The 17,354-nt window shown below is 38.4% G+C and overlaps 1 protein-coding gene and 1 pseudogene across 2 annotated transcripts in view; one reads left to right on the top strand and one right to left on the bottom strand.

The window, feature by feature from the left end:
• UMAD1 (UBAP1-MVB12-associated (UMA) domain containing 1) overlaps positions 1–17,354 on the bottom strand; it is a 273,824-nt gene that overhangs the window by 214,166 nt on the left and 42,304 nt on the right. For both annotated transcript variants that reach the window (XM_037836773.1, XM_037836772.1), the window contains one exon: positions 3,147–3,252. In XM_037836773.1, the coding sequence (XP_037692701.1) occupies positions 3,147–3,228 (82 nt within the window). In that variant the 5' untranslated portion in view covers positions 3,229–3,252. The remainder of the gene's footprint in view (positions 1–3,146; positions 3,253–17,354) is intronic.
• Positions 13,614–17,067, top strand: LOC119534777 (annotated as a pseudogene).

Here is a 17,354-nt window from a genome sequence, read left to right as displayed (position 1 = left end):
ACTCAAGAACTGTGAAACAATTAATTTCTGTTGTTTTAAGAAGCCACCCAGTTTGTGGTACTTTGTTATAGCAGTCTGATGAAACTGAGATACAGATGCTATCTGATGGCATCAGTCAGGAGAGTTACTAAGCTCACAGAACATAGGTTTGCAAGGATTTTTCATGGAAAATGGTGAAGAAATGAAGCTTTGTATCTGGAGGAAAACATGGACTAAGCAGAGACAAGCATCAGCAGAAAGAGGAGCTGAGGGACAGGAGGGTCTCAGCCCTCATTTGTGGGACCTATCTTGCATCACCAGCTGCACTTGAAATTAAATTGCCATCCTGGAACTACAATGGAAACAATACCTCACTTTGACTGCCCAATTGCTGGACATATGGTACAGGAGACAGGAACAACCCTGCTCAGTCCAAGATGGTCCTGGGAAAATTCCCACAAAATACAGCATGTCAGCCTTCGGGAAAATGCACCATTGGAACTTAGATATAGTAGATGGAGCAGCTAGTGCATGCGAGTACCTTAGAACAATTAAGTCCTGGAAATTCCCTCACAAAATAGCAAATTTGGAAGTCTGTATGTCTTTTGAGGCTAGGTTAAACATAATTTCTTAAACTAGAGTCTTTTCTGGAAAAGGAAAAGAGGTCCATAGCAGATATGCTTTACCTGATGAGACAAAATACCCTGGAAACAGGGCCCCTACTGGGTTAGCTGTAAGACAGGCTGTGGAAAATCTGGTCAAGGCTACATGCTACTGGAAATTAGAAGTCTTGGAAGGAGCAGAACCAGGGTCCAATTCAATTGTGGTGAAAATCTGTCTCTGAAATACTGCAGGTAGCATATTACAGAGGTAGAGAGGTGAAGAAGATGTAGAAAAAGCTTTGACATCCAGCAATAGAAACTATATGTGGTCTCAAAGATGCCAGTACAACCAAATCACATCATTTAAGTAGCTATTTGATAATGGGAATAATAATGTACCTTTCTTTTTTCCTTTATTAGAGAAGTTGGGGGTTTACAGAACAATCATGTATAAAACACAGGATTTCCATATAACACGTATTATGCCACCCTGCTTTGGTGTGGAACATTTGTTAAAAATTGGATGAAGGCACATTTTTTTAATTGTACTATTAAGTATAGTCCATGGTTTAACTTCAAGTTCACTGTTTGAATAGTTCAGTTCCATGGAGTTTTTTTAATTTTTATTCTGCTACCATATATAAACCAAACATTTCCCCTTTTAATCACATTCAGATATATTCAGTGCTGTTAATTACATTCACAATGTTACATCACCACCATCCATTACCAAAACATTTCCATCATTCCAGATAGGAATCCTGTACATTTTAAGCCTTAACTTCTTATTTCCTATTCCCTGGTAACCTATATTCTAGATTCTGACTCTATGAGTTTGCTTTTTCAAATCATTCCATATTAGTGAGCTCATACAATATTTGTCCATTTCTAATCATGAAACAACAGAAAAGAGCAAAGCCCTCTGCATATAGGTTAAGACACACACTTTGGAAGACCAGGCTTTGTTGGAGCAAATTTCTGAGAGAATTTATAGAGAACTCCCAAAGCAGCAGAAATTTCACAAGAGAACTGATACACCCTTGAAGCTTTTCTGTTAGTTCAGGAGGTGAGAGGGAAGCAACACAGGCAGCCCTCAAAGAACAAAAGCTGGGGCTGGCACAGCCGGCACTGACTTGGTTGACAAGGCACAAATCCCTGACCCAGTAGGGAGAGTCAGAGAAATAGTCATGTCCACAGCACCTCACCTTATCCCAGTCAAAAGGATCCCTAGGCCAGGTCAAGATTTGTGCCCCACTATTTTGCTTCAGGTGTATGGAACCCGGTCAAAGAGAAAACAATTCTGACCACCTTCACTACTGCCCCCCTCCCAGGCCACATGAGGCAGATTTAGAAAAACGCACGAGCCTGACGGACCTTGGCTGTGGAAAGAATGGGGCATTCTGTGGTCAAGTTCAATCACTATAAAAACTCTATTCTAGTCTCCCAGAGAGCAAAGTCGAGAAATGGAAGAGGGCCAGAGAGTTGAACCCCTAGTGTCCTCTCTGCAAGAGACACAAATCCTAAAGAAAAGTCCTGAAGAAACAGAGCCCCACCCAACCATACTTCTGAATGTGGGGCCATCAGAAGCATGGAATAAGCCTAGCTCTGAGAGGGGAGGAAGTGCAACAGAAAACCTAAGCTGAAAATTCAGGATCACCCTTAAATCCTAAAGGTGTCATCCTCCACTCCCCAAGGCATACGGAGGATTTGCCAATTCAGGGGGAGCCATGTCTGACTGGGACAAGATAAGGAAGAAAGAGGTAGGAAGCCATATCGGGGAAGGCAGACACTTGGGAAACATCCCAGGAAGCAAAACACTGTGTGAATTCATGTAAATCCTCTCAGAGAAGGGGACAAAATTTAGCAGGGAAGAGGTCCAGAGTGGAAGAGGACGAGTGCCTCAAGGCAACACTGGATTTTAGCATCTCCTTGCCATCTCCAGAAAAAGAATTTCAGGGAGGAACTATTCAAAGATTGCACATATTTTCCTTGGGGGAAAGATACAATGACATGGAAGAAATTTCATTTTTCAAAATTCCCCTTGGAAATGCACTGTATTTGGTAGAGATATTGTTTTAAAATCATTAAATTCTTTGTAATTAGCAGGTATTAGTTTCATAATAAAGTCAACAAACACTTAGGAGACATTATTCCTTCATTCAGCAAATATTTATAGGATGCCTAATTTAATTTCAGATGGTAATTTAAGCAAGTTGGTGCTACTTATAAAAGAGAACTTGAATTTATCAAGGATTCTTTAAGACTTCTGATTTTCCACAAGCACAAAGGATCACTAGTTTAATCATCTGGAAAACAAAGGTGATTTTACAAATTTAATTTGGAGTACACAGCCAAATGAAGATATAAGAAAAGCCTGAATTGTCAATAATATTCTAAGTGATTGACAGCCTTTATCTTTATAGCTTCTTAATTTTTTTAATTATATAAATAAACTAATTCTAAAATTAGCAAGAAATAAGTAAAAGATCAATCATATAAATCTTAAGTAATTTTTAAGAAAAAATAATTCATTTAATTATCATTTTGTTTCTTAAAAGGACTCACCTAAAAGGACAAATCCATCTGCTTCTGTCTCTGGTACTGAGGGCTTTTTAGATTCAGGAGGTTTTCTGAAGAAGTGAAACATTGTTGTGGCTGCTGCAGCTGCTATCTGAAAAAGAAGCACTATATAATGTCAAATTCAGATGAAACTGCAACACGCTTACTCTTTTTAGTAAAAATCCATGCACTAAGATATCAAATAATTACTCTTAGGAATTCTATTACCAGACCTAAGAACATGGGTCTTTTCTAGTAGTCAGAAGACAAACCCAGATATTCCCAAAAGAAGAACAATGCCTCAACTTGTATTAGCAGAATGGCACTGGGAGCCTCAGTTTCTGCTTCCTTAAAAGTGGAGCTGTGACATAATTAAATGAATGAGCATGGCTGTATGTCAGTAAAACTTTATAAAAACAGGTGGCAAGTAGACCATCATTTGCCAATCCCCTGTGCTTTAAAAGCATAAGGGAGAATAGAGCCATCATATGGTTTCTGAAACATATACTGGGATTTTAGAATACCTAAATTTTTTAACTATTAATAGCGCACAGGAAACTAATTTGGCAAATTTTACTTCCCTGAATATCACTGACGACTTTATAAATGCATCTAATTTATTTAACAAAAAAATACTCTGTGACCTTGAGGATACCTTATTTTGGCCATTTTCCCCACCCCTATTCCCAAACCCTGGGTTATCAAGAGCTAAAATGCATTCTGTTGGTCTTAGAGCACCAGCCTACTATACAACAACTGTTATAAAAAATGTTTATTGTTTACCAAAAACAGTGGACCTCTTATCAAATGCTGCTTGGTAACAAAATCTTATCACAGTTTTAATAAAAAAAAAAAAGCTAAAAAAAAAAAAAAAAAAAAAAAAAAAAAAAAAAAAAAAAAGTGGAGCTGTGAAGAAAGGATCAGTGAACTGGAAGACAGGTCATTCAAATTCATACACACAAAAGAACAGATGGTGAAAAAAATGGAAAAATATGAGCAGGGTCTTAGGGAGCTGAGTGACAACATGAAACGCACAAATATATGTGTTATGGATATCCCAGAAGGAGAAGAGAGGGGAAAAGGGGCAGAAAGAGTAATAGAAGACAAATTCACTGAAAATTTCCCAACTCTTATAAAAGACAGAAAATTAGAGATTCAAGAAGTACAACGTACCCCAAATAGAATAGATCCCAATAGACCTACTCCAAGACACTTACTGGTCAGATTGTCCAATGTCAAAGACAAAGAGAGGATTCTGAAAGCAGCAAGAGAAAAGCAATCCATCACATACAAGGGAAGGTCAATAAGACTATGTACAGATTTCTCTGCAGAAACCATGGAGGCAAGAAGACAGTGGCATGATATATTTAAGATACTGAAAGAGAAAAACTGCCAACCAAGAATTCTATATCCAGAAAAACTTTCCTTCAAAAATGAGGGAGAGATTAAAACATGTTCAGACAAACAGACACTGAGAGAGTTTGTGAATAAGAGACTGGCACTACAAGAAATACTAAAGGGAGTGCTACAGGCTGATAGGAAAAGACAGGAGAGAGAGAGTTGGAGAAGAGTGCAGAAATGAAGATTATCAGGAAAGGTAAAAGGAGAGGAAAAAATAAGATATGACATATAAATTCCAAAAAACAAAATGGTAGTAGAAAGTACTGCCCTTACAGTAATAACACTAAATGCAAATGGATTAAACTCCCCAATAAAAAGACACAGACTGGCAGAATGGATTAAAAAACAGGACCCATCTATATGCTGTCTACAAGAAACTCACTTTAGACACAAGGACAAACATAGACTGAAAGTGAAAGGTTGGAAAAAGATATTTCATGCAAACAACAACCAGAAAAAAGCGGGAGTAGCTATATTAATATCAGACAAGTTAGACTTCAAAAGCGAAACAATTAAAAGAGACAAAGAAGGACACTATATATTAATAAAAGGGTCAATTCATCAAGAAAACATAACAGTCATAAATATTTATGCACTAAGCCAGAATTCCCCAAAATTCATGAGGCAAACACTGCGATCACTGAAAGGAGAAATAGATACCTCTACAATAATAGTTGGAGACTTCAAGACACCACTCTCATCAATGGATAGAACATCTAGACAGAGATCACTAAAGAAACAGAGATATTGAATTGTATGATAAATGAACTAGACTTGACAGACATTTATAGAACACCACATCCAACAACAGTAGGATACACTTTTTTCTCAAGTGCTCATGGAACATTCTCTAGGATAGACCACATGTTGGGTCACAAAGCAAGTCTCAACAAATTTAAAAATATTGATATTATACAAAACACTTTCTCAGACCACAATGGAATGAAGTTGGAAATAAATAAAAGGCAGAAGGTCATAAAATTCACAGACATATGGAGGCTAAACAACACCCTCTTAGAAAACCAGTGGGTAAAGGAAGAAATTAGAAGAGAAATTAGTAAATACCTCGAGGCAAATGACAATGAAAACACAACTTATCAAAACTTCTGGGATGCAGCAAAGGCTGTGCTGAGAGGGAAATTTATTGCCCTAAATGCCTATATTAAAAGAGAAGAGAGAGCAAAAATTGAAGAGTTAACTGCTCACCTGGAGGAATTAGAGAAAGAACAGCAAACTAACCCCAAAGCAAGCAGAAGGGAAGAAATAACAAAGATTAGAGGAGAAATAAATGCAATTGAGAACAGGAAAACAATAGAGAGAATCAACAAAACCAGAAGTTGGTTCTTTGAGAAAATCAATAAAATCTATGGACCACTGGCTAGGCTAACAAAAAAAAAGAGAGAGCAGATGCAAATAAATGCAATCAGAAATGGGAAAGGAAATATAACTACCGACCGTGCAGAAATTAAGGAGATAATGAGAAGATACCATGAGCAACTATATGCTAATAAACTAGACAACTTAGATGAAATGGACAACTTCCTAGAAAAGCATAAACAACCAACATTAACTCAAGAAGAAATAGATGACCTCAACAAACCAATCACAAGTAAAGAGATTGAGACAGTCATCAAAAAGCTCCCAAAAAGGAAAAGCCCAGGACCAGATGGTTTCAGATGTGAATTCTACCAAGCATTCAAGAACGAATTAGTACCAATCCTGCTCAATCTCTTCAAAAAAATTGAAGAAGAGGGAAAGCTACCTAACTCTTTCTATGGAGCCATCATCACCCTAATACCAAAACCAGGCAAAGATACTACAAAAAAGAAAATTATAGACCAATTTCTTTAATGAATATAGACGCAAAAGTCCTCAACAAAATACTTGCAAATCGAATCCAGCAGCACATTAAAAGAATTATACACCACGACCAGGTGGGATTTATTCCAGGTATGCAAGGCTGGTTCAACACAAGAAAATCAATTAATGATACACCACGTCAATAAATCAAAGCAGAAGAACCACATGATCATCTCGATTGATGCAGAAAAGGCATTTGACAAAATTCAACATCCTTTCCTGATGAAAACACTTCAAAGGATAGGAATAGAAGGGAACTTTTTCAATATGATAAAGGCAATATATGAAAAACCCACAGCTAACATCACACTCAATGGGGAGAGACTGAAAGCTTTTCCTCTAAGATCAGGAACAAGACAGGGATGCCCAATATCACCATTGTTATTCAACATTGTGCTGGAAGTTCTAGCTAGAGCAATTAGGCAAGAAAAAGAAATAAAAGGCATCCAAATGGGAGAGGAAGAAGTAAAACTTTCACTATTTGCAGATGACATGATTCTATATGTAGGAAATCCAGAAAAATCTACAGCAAAGCTACTAGAACTAGTCAATGAATACAGCAAAGTAGCAGGCTACAAGATCAACATGCAAAAATCTGTAGTGTTCCTATACACAAGTAATGTGCAACAAGAGGAAGAAATCAAGAAAAAAATCCCATTTACAATAGCAACCAAAAGAATCAAGTATTTAGGAATAAACTTAACCACGGACACAAAAGACCTTTACACAGAAAACTGTAAGAAGCTGCTAAAAGAAATTGAACAAGACCTGAAAAAATGGAAGAACATACCATGTTCATGGATTGGAAGACTAAATATAGTTAAGACGGCAATTTTACCTAAACTGATTTACAGATTCAATGCAATACCAATTCAAATCCCAACAACTTACTTTACAGAAATAGAAAAACCAATAACTAAATTTATTTGGAAGGGTAAGATGCCCCGAATAGCCAAAAATGTCTTGAGAAAGAGGAATGAAGTGGGAGGTCTCACACTACCTGACTTTGAAGCATATTACAAAGCTACAGTGCTCAAAACAGCATGGTACTGGCATAAGGACAGATATACTGATCAATGGAATCGAATTGAGTGTTCAGAAGTAGACCCTTACATCTATGGACAACTGATCTTTGATAAGGCAGTGAAGCCGAAGCAACTGGGAAAGAGCAGCCTGTTCAATAAATGGTGTTTGGAAAACTGGATATCCATTTCCAAAAGAATGAAAGAGGATGTCCATCTCACACCTTATACCAAAATTAACTCAAAGTGGATCAAAGACCTAAACATTAGCACCAAGACCATAAAACTCTTAGAAGAAAATGTAGGGCAATATCTTAAAGATCTTGTGAAAGGAGGTGGTTTCTTAGACCTCACACCCAAGGCACGAGCAACCAAAGAACAAATAGACAAATGGGATCTCCTCAAAATTAAACACTTTTGTACAACAAAGGACTCTGTCAGAAAAGTCAAAAGGCAACCTACACAATGGGAGATAATATTTGGAAACCACATATCAGATAAGGGTTTAATATCCCGAATATATAAAGGAATCCTGCATCTCAATAACAGAAAGACAAACAATCCAATTAAAAAATGGGCAAAAGACATGAACAGACATTTTTCTGAAGAGAAAATACAAATGGCTCAAAAGCATATGAAAAAATGCTCAACTTCACTGGCTATTAAGGAAATGCAAATCAAAACCACAATGAGATATCATCTCACACCTACCAGAATGGCCATTATCCAAAAAACAGAAAATGACAAGTGCTGGAGAGGATGTGGAGAAAGAGGCACACTTATTCATTGTTGGTGGGAATGTTGAATGGTGCAACCACTCTGGAAGACAGTATGGAGGTTCCTCAGGAAGCTAAATATAGATTTGCCATATGACCCAGCTATTCCATTGCTGGGTATATACTCAGAGGAACTGAAACTTAAGACACAAACAGACATTTGTAAACCAATGTTTATTGCAGCATTATTCACAATTGCCAAGAGATGGAAACAGCCCAAATGTCCATCAAAGGACGAGTGGATAAACAAACTGTGGTATATACACATGACGGAATATTATGCAGCTGTAAGACAGAACAAAGACATGGATCATGTAATAATGTGGATGAACCTTGAGGACATTATGTTGAGTGAAGTTAGCCAGAAACAAAAGGACAGATTCTGTATGGTCTCACTAATATGAACAGACATTAATGAACAAACTTTGGGAGTTAAAAGCTGACAACACAGGTGACCAGGAGATAGACAGAGGGCAGAGACCAGCCATTTGATGCTGAAGGACTACAGAATGTTTAGGATTGATTGCATAGATCCAGAAATAGCATAATACTGTGTGACGGCAACACAGTATTGTAAGTACACTGAACAAAGATGTCTGTGAGTAAAGCTGAAAGAGGTGGGATAGGAGAATGTATGACACCAGAGGTAAAGAAAGATGATAAAGACTGGGACTGTATAACGTGGCAAAAACTGGAATGGCCAATGACTGTTACTAAATATACAAATATAAAAATGTTTTTGCATGTGGGAAAGCAAATAAATGTCAACCATGTAGAAATTTGAAAAAGGGATGGTATTCAGGAAAAAACATAATCAAAGCAAACTGGAGTCTATGGTCAACAGTAACATTGTAATATACCTCCATTAAATGTAACAAAGGCAATATGCCAATGCTAAATGTATATGAGAGGGGGATATAGGGGAGTCATATGGGATTCTTGGTAGTGGTGTTATTTGCTGTCCTTAGTAGTATATTGTATTGTATGACATGTTATTTTTCTTTTTATCATTTTTTCTTATTGCAAAAAAAAAAAACAAACAATTTTTCTTGTAGTAATCAGTATGTTCAAGTGCTGATTGTGGTGATAAATGTACAACTTTATGATGATACCATGAACAACTGATTGTACACTGTGGATAAATGTATGGTATGTGAATATATCTCTATCAAATTGTAGGAAAATGTATATATAGGAGTAAAAGTATTGGAGAAAACATGGTGAGAGGGATGATGCCTCACCAATATGGACTAACTACAATGTGTAAACTCAGAATTGAATCTTAGAACATAGCCTAACGTGGACACAATAATTGTAATAGTCCCTAGATTGTAAGCTCTTACAGCAGTTAACTCTATCCCTGAATTGTAAGGCCTATCTCTAAACTTTGAGATGCTGATCCCCTAGCGTATAACCTGATTGGTCTCTGGAACAATGCATATCTCTGAGACACCTGAAACTCAGAGCTAGAGCTCGGCAGATATGAATGTCAGTATTAGTGCATACAGCCACTGTCAAAAAAAAAAAAAAAAAAGCTGAAAAAGAGCCCAGACTTCAATTAGTGATATGAATGAAGCAGATCTGGTTAAGACCAGGGCAAGCCAGGCCAAAGGGTAAAGGTTGAAACTGATTGTGTTTTAAAACTTCACCTTTCATATGAGACCAAGGGAATAGATATCTATTTGGTACAGGATCTAAATTTTCTAAACGGTACAACTCTACAGTCGATTTGTTCAAACACCACAATTGCATGGAACTTGGAATAGGAAATGAGATACAGTAGGTTAGTATAGGCTGGAGTGAAATAGTGACACATCCCAGAGTAATTTGGGCAGATAATAAAAAATATATTTACAGCCTCCCCCTCCCCAGCCCCGAGGATCTGGGGGAAGGTGCGGATGTGTTGGACATCCTCACCTGGACTGGTGTTGATGTTATCACAAAAATTGGGACTGGCGATTTGATGTGCTGAGCCATCGAGCATGGGACTTGCCCTTATGAAGCTCATTACCACAAAGGAGAGTCTAAACTTGTATGTAATGGTGCCTAAGAGTCTCCCCCTGAGTACCTCTTTGTTGCTCAGATGTGGCCCTCTCTCTCTCTAACTGAGCCATCTCAACAGGTGAACTCGCTGCCCTCCCCTCTACGTGGGACCCGACTCCCAGGGGTGTAAATCTCCCTGGCAACGCAGAGTATGACTCCCAGGGATGAATGTGGACCCGGCATCGTGGGACTGAGAGTATCTTCTTGACCAAAAGGGGGATGCAAAATGAGACGAAATAGTTTCAGTGGCTGAGAGATTCCAAATGGAGTCGAGAGGTCACTCTGGTGGACATTCTTATGCACTATATAGATAACACGTCTTAGGTTTTAATGTATTGGAATAGCTAGAAGTAAATACCTGAAACTACCAAACTCCAACCCAGCAGTCTGGACTCCTGAAGACAATTATATAATAATGTAGATTACAAGGGGTGACAGTGTGATTGTGAAGACCTTGTGGATCACACCCTCTTTATCTAGTGTATGGATGAGTGGAGGAATGGGGATAAAAACTAAAGGACAAATGGGGTGGGATGGGGGGATGATTTGGGTGTTCTTTTTTCACTTTTATTTTTTATTCTTGTTGTGGTTCTTTCTGATGTAAGGAAAATGTTCAGAGATAGATTGTGCTGATGAACGCATAACTATGTTATCATACTGTGGACAGTGGATTGTATATCATGGATGATTGTATGGTGTATGAATGTATTTCAATAAAACTGAATTTAAAAAAAAAAAAAAGTGGAGCTGTGACATCAGTCCCATCTATGTCATGGGTTTCTGAGAGATTTAAGTCAAGGTGCATGGACTTCCAGTTTAAAATCTTGATGTTCACAATGCAACCTCTCTCAATTTCTGAAGATTCAGAATATAAACCAAGAAATAAGTATATGTAAAACTAAAATTGACAGAGAACTTAACACCAGAATCAGGAAGGATTTCCACTAATTGTTAATCAGGCAGTAGAGTGCAGGGAATAAAAAAGAAAAAGAAAAAAAAGAAAAACCTGTTCAGAATTTTTGTTATGCTATCACTAGTCTAAGGCTCATAAAACTGAGGCAACACTTCAAACATCCTCTTCTGTTGGGTATCTGATTCAGACACCCAAGTTTTGTACCCATTGTAAGCCAGCCTTAAATTCCCACTGGAGCGGATCTTTGTGCTGTGTCTCATTGTGCCTATCATATGTGTGCATGCACATTTCTCTCTCCTCCTACTCCTCCCGTTTTCATACCTTGAGGCAGGGCAAGAACTCCTAGGAAACAACTGGGAAGAAGGTTGAAGGGTATTTGTAAGGACACATTACATTCCAAGAACAGTCCCATATAAGTAAAGCAATATAAGAGATGGCAAAGAAAGGAAGAATCCTGGTGGTAGCAAGTGCTCCAAATTTTAGCTCTCCTATATTCTATCAGTTCCAAAAAATCAGGGAAGGAGAGTAGGTAAAGATTTAATAGGAGCAAAAGCCTTCTAGAAACTGAGATTTGGACTAGGATTTATGTAGGTTAACCTGCCCTCAGTTATAGATCTGAGAAGAGTGTTAACCCCAACCTGGGTAATACTAAGAGAGCTTATTAGTTGACATAGAACATATTGCGGCAGGTATGACTTTGAAAAGTAGGAAAAAAAAAAAAAACACAAGCCAAGTTAAAAATAAAATATTCTAATCAAGGACATTTTGAGGGAAAAAAAAGCTTATTGGATACAGTAATGTAATGGATCCAAAAGAAAAGTCTGAAAATGGTTTAGTACTCTCAATAGAGTACAAGAGGACATGGCCTCTATGAAATTGGTGCAAAAGAAGATTAGATGGAAAATCAAAAGGAAAAGATGAAAAGACAAGGAATCACATGAAAAAAGTAACTTGATAAGATAATGAGACACACACAATACAATGCACATACTTCCAATCCTTCCCAAAACCTTAATAAAGTGATTGTAAAAGGGTAATAAACAGAAGGCCTAAGCCCCCAAGGACAAAGAAAATGGAAAAGTAAATGACAGTGAGAAAAATACTGGAAACTAGAAAGCAGATGGACGAACTGTGTAACTTAATAGTCCAGAGAAGCTGAAATCTTAGGCAGCCGTGGGGAGTATAGAACACAAGCAGAATCACATGAAAGAATCCCGGAAAGTCTCAAGAATTGGAGACACCAGGAATTTCATGAAGTGAGAATGTAGAGACACCAGGAATTTCATGAAGTGAGAATGTAGGTGGATCTAAAAAGTGGATTGGTATAAAATATGCACAATATATAAAGGAAACAATAAGACACACATAGCCCCAAATCTCTGTCTCCATGTTACACAGTCAGTCAGCTGTTCCTCCCCCACCCAGGAGGTGCCCAGAGTTTTACTTTCTGAAGATGTCAAAAGAGAGGAATGCCAGACAATTAGGATATGCAGTGAAAGTTTGCAGGAAATGCAGAATGGTGAGTCACACTCCCTGGCTCCCTTCCTCCACTTGACTCCTACAACACTCAGAACTAATTAATGTCCTAAGAAAATTTTAAAAGAACTCTTAAAAATTAAGACTATAATAGTAGAAATTTATTTTGAAAAATCAGAATATGAAATCTAGGAAATTACCAACTAAATAGAAACAGATTTTTAAAACATAGGAGAAAGAAGAAGATAAGATAATCAGTCTAAACGATCTAAGTTTCAGAAAGCAAGATTATAGAATATTAAGTGGAAGAAATCATCAATGAAATAAGTCAAGAAAATATCTCAGAGTTAAATATATGAGTATCCAGATCAAGGGCCCACTGAATATCCAGCACATGGACTAAACAAGACAAAACACTCCAAGGCACATGGTAAAAAATTTTTACACTGGGAGATAAAGAGAAGATCCTAAAGTCAAAAAGGACCAAGACTCAGAAGAGTAATGAACGTCTCAATAGCAACACTGGAAGTTAATAGCGTAATGTCTTCAACTTTATGACAGAATTATTTCTATCCCAGTCAAATTAATCAAATATTAATAAAGGACTTTCAAACAGATTTTCAAACGTGAGCTCAAAATATTTATCTCCTATGCACCCTTCCTCAGAAAGCTACTGAGTATGTGTTCCACCAAAACAATAGATAATCCAAGAGAGAAAACATGAGGCCAGGCAATTGGAGATATAACACAGGGACTCCCCACTGTGACTGATGACAGGAATGCAGCCATACAACAGGCACAGCAACAAGTACAGTTTGGAGCCTGGGGACAGAAGACTTACTGGACAGCTCCAGGAGGAGGGTGGGAGGAAGAGCTGACTAATGACTTGAAATAAGATTTATACTTAAACTATGGGTCCACTCGTGGGAAAGTTGGGAGATGAAAACACTAGAGAAATTCTTATTAAATGGGCAAGACAAGAATGACCATTATTATTGCTGTAATTCACCAGTATTCTGGAATTTCTAACTCAGTGGTCTTTAATCTTTCTTGGGGAACAGGCCCCTTTGAAACACTGATGAAAGTAAGAAACTATTTCCCTAAGAAAAAACACAATTATATGTTGTCAACTTCAAAGGGTTTAGGATGCTGGGAACAGAGAGTGCACCAACCCCTTGGTAAGAAACCCGGTTCTAATTGATGTAAAAAAAGAAAAAAAAATTTCAAGCAAGAGACATCTATAACAGAAGGGAAGAGAGAAAATTATTTTTTTAAATAAATAATATGCCATAGTAAGCTGAAGACCATAATAACAAAAGCTGAGAAAAAATTAGACTTCATTAAAAAGTTTGATAAAGTAACTGGTAACAACAAATGTAAAACTAAAAACCTTTCTATATATCATTAGAAACCATTTTGAAAACATAACAGGAAAAGAAAAAAATCTCTTTTCTGAATAGGTACTGCACTAGTCACCAGTGCTGTTTACCAAATAGTTCTCTCACCAAGTTCCAAAAATATGGGCTCACCGTGAATTAGGTATGGATACATGACTTGCTATGGCTCATGAAATACGAAAGTGACACTTCAACATGGAAGCTTCAAGAACCAGGGCATGAATCACCATACACCATTTCCCTTTGCCACAGGGTCAGGCAATATTCTAGAACAGGTAATAGACAATCCTTCAGTCTGGGACTAGGAATAAGGCAACACAGAGCACAGCTCCTAGCTAAACCATGATAAATATATAGTTAAGCAAGAAATAACCTTTGCTGTCATTGAGATTTTTCGGTTGTTTCATACCACAGCATAATCTAGCACAGCTGACTGATAAAGAAATTAATATCTAGAAGTTGAGACTATCACAACAAAAAGTCCAAAATATGTGTTTTAGTCTCAGGTGCTAGTCCAAAGACAGGAAAAAAACTGTTAGAAGCTGGAAGAATGGCAATCCATCTACTGCAGTGGCAAAACAATTGGTAAAACCATGGCCTATGGTAATTTACAAAGCAGATGTGATAACTAATTAATCTGAAGCATTAGGGGAAGAACCCAGAAAACAGAAATTAGTAGTATGTGTTGGCAACTGTTGGCTGTTTCTGACAGGGTATTTCAAGAAAGAAATGAGTTCAGAAAAGAATGGTTGGTTTGCTAGCAGGAATGTAAGAAAACAGAGTTCAAATTCAAAGACGTGTAGGGTTCAAAGAGGTCCCCCAGAAAAAAACATGTTCTTTGATGCAATCTTGTGGGGGCAGATTGACTAATATTTTTGATTTGGGTGTGACCTTTTGATTGGATGTTTCCATGGCGATGTGACCTACCCAACTGTAGGCAATAACTCTGATTAGATCATTTTCATGAAGGTATGGCCCCACACATTCAGCATAGGCCTTGATTAGTTCACTGGAGCCCTATAAATGCTCAGACAGAAAGAGCTCAGAGCTAGCTGCAACTGAGAGACACATTTTGAAGATGGCTGTTGGAAGCTGACACTGACATTTTGGGGAACGCCATTTTGAAACACAACCTGGGAGCAAGCAGATGCCAGCCATGTGCCTTCCCAGCTGACAGAGGTTTTCCAGACACCATTGGCCATCCTTCAGCGAAGGTACCCTATTGTTGAAGACTTAGCTTGGACACTATTATGGCCTTAAGACTTTAACTTGTAACCAAATAAAGCCCTTTTATAAAAGCGAATCTGTTTCTGGAGTTTTGCAAAATGGCAGCATTAGCAAACCAGAACAAGGCCTTTGAAGGAACAACAGTTGACGCCATCTCAACTTTGGGTAAGGATCAAAATAAAGGTACGACCATCACACTCGATATAAAGATTTCAGAGTTGATTAATGTGGCATCCAGTAAATTCTTTCCCTTAGGATAAAATGGTTCAGGGAGAAAGAGGCTAAAATTCTAGGCTCCAACTGAAGCCTCCTAGAGCAAAGATACACAAAATTAAATAAAGGGAGAGAGGTATGCACAGTAGTGAGAAAGATGAGAAATACAGCAAATCTAGGAATAGCAAATCTGGATATTGACCCATGAGGCTGACTAGAATCAAACTGATAAGAAGCCAACAAAGATTTTTGAGAGTTGTTCTGATGAAAGAACTACCAGTTTAGTTTTAAAAAGGAACATGACAATTGGATATTTAATATAACACTTGGGTGCCAACCTTCTACAGACAGAAAGATGCCAGAGAAACCTGCTGAGCACCCAAGGAAGGCCTATTCTCCAGTGTCCACTTCAGCCTATAACCAACGAAGCTCATGGAAAAAGAAGAAACTCCAAGAAGGCATGGAGAACAATGGGCTGGGAAATCTCCCAGAAAGCAGAATCTGGACATAATTAAGGCACATTTCCTAGCTCCCTGAAAGGAGTCTCCCCAAATTGCCTGCTAGTGGAATTCTATGGAATTGCTATGATTCTGTAAGTGCCATGTATCTCCCACCCTTCCCCTTTCTGAATGGGAGTGTTGGATGTTGCTATCCTTCCCCATTTCACCAGTATATATTGAATGTGAGGTGATGGGACAGATTAGTTGTCTTTTTAGTCATGAAGTCCCCAGATGTAGAGGTGCTACATCTGGATCTGAAAAAGAGACTCTTGAACATCACCCATAGATATCAAATATTGAGTAAGATGCTATAACTAGGTGGGGCAATGAGTTATTTTCCTTGGAGAGAGGTGAGTTATTTGGCTTATGGAAGGGTGAGAGATATGAATACATGTTGACCAGAAATGAGAACCACATAATCATTTTGGCTGTTCACTGACTCTCTGCCTTAAAAAAACATATCAATAGGACTATAGTTTTCTATGCTCTTTGGAGTGAAGTCTGGCCATGTGACTTGCTTTGCCCACAGTGTCATAGGCCATTACAGTGTTATAACAAGGAGCTTTGTGAACACAAAGAAAGAAAGGCCCTTAACAAGTGGTCTCCGTATTAACATATAAAGATCAGCCTTTTAGGCAGCGAGAGGCAATGCCCGAGAGGGTGGACGTGGTGGCCGCCGAAAAAACAACCCCCCCTGTTCCTGCTTCTCCTGGAGAGGTGCCCTGTCACTCCCCTCCACCAGCTGGTGGCTACGAAGAAGACAACCATCTTTCCACCTCCCCACCTCCACCCCACCCACCCACACCCCCCCACCCACACCCCAGACCAAAAGTAGTAGAAACCCTGTCTTTCAGGATTCCTGGGATACGGAGTCTTCAAGCAGTGACAGAGGTAGGAGCAGCAGCAGCAATGGCCCAGACAGGACATTGGGCCAGAAAGCAGCTTAAACCAGATCATCAACAGATCCAGCCCCAATACTCCTCAGCCTGGCCCCGAGCCGCCTGCACTATGCCAAGGCCTGTACTTCCACATCAACCAGATCCTGAAGGAAGCCCACTTTCCCAGCCTACAGCACCCAGGGCAGCCTCCAACACGATGAGCCTGCATTTTCTTGCCTTCTGTGAAGGGGCAGCGCTGTGCAGATTTGATATATCAACTTACCATTTGTTTTTAAAAATTGCACACAAAAATCACCTGTTGGCTTTTTGGTCGATATTTGAAATAACTGGTTAACAGGCAATTGTTTACTTTGGGTTCTGCTGCACTATTGCAATATCAAAGGGGCTCTGAAGCAATTTTTTATAGGATTCTTTTGAAAGTGGGTATCAGATCCATGTCAAGGTAATGTTATTGATGAAATCTCATCTGTGTGTTGAATCCATAGTA

The sequence above is a fragment of the Choloepus didactylus genome, chromosome 5 (genome assembly GCF_015220235.1).
Source record: "Choloepus didactylus isolate mChoDid1 chromosome 5, mChoDid1.pri, whole genome shotgun sequence".
Taxonomy (NCBI): Eukaryota; Metazoa; Chordata; class Mammalia; order Pilosa; family Megalonychidae; genus Choloepus; species Choloepus didactylus.
The sequence above is the reverse complement of the archived record's forward strand: the minus strand, read 5'-3'. Positions and strand labels throughout refer to the sequence as shown.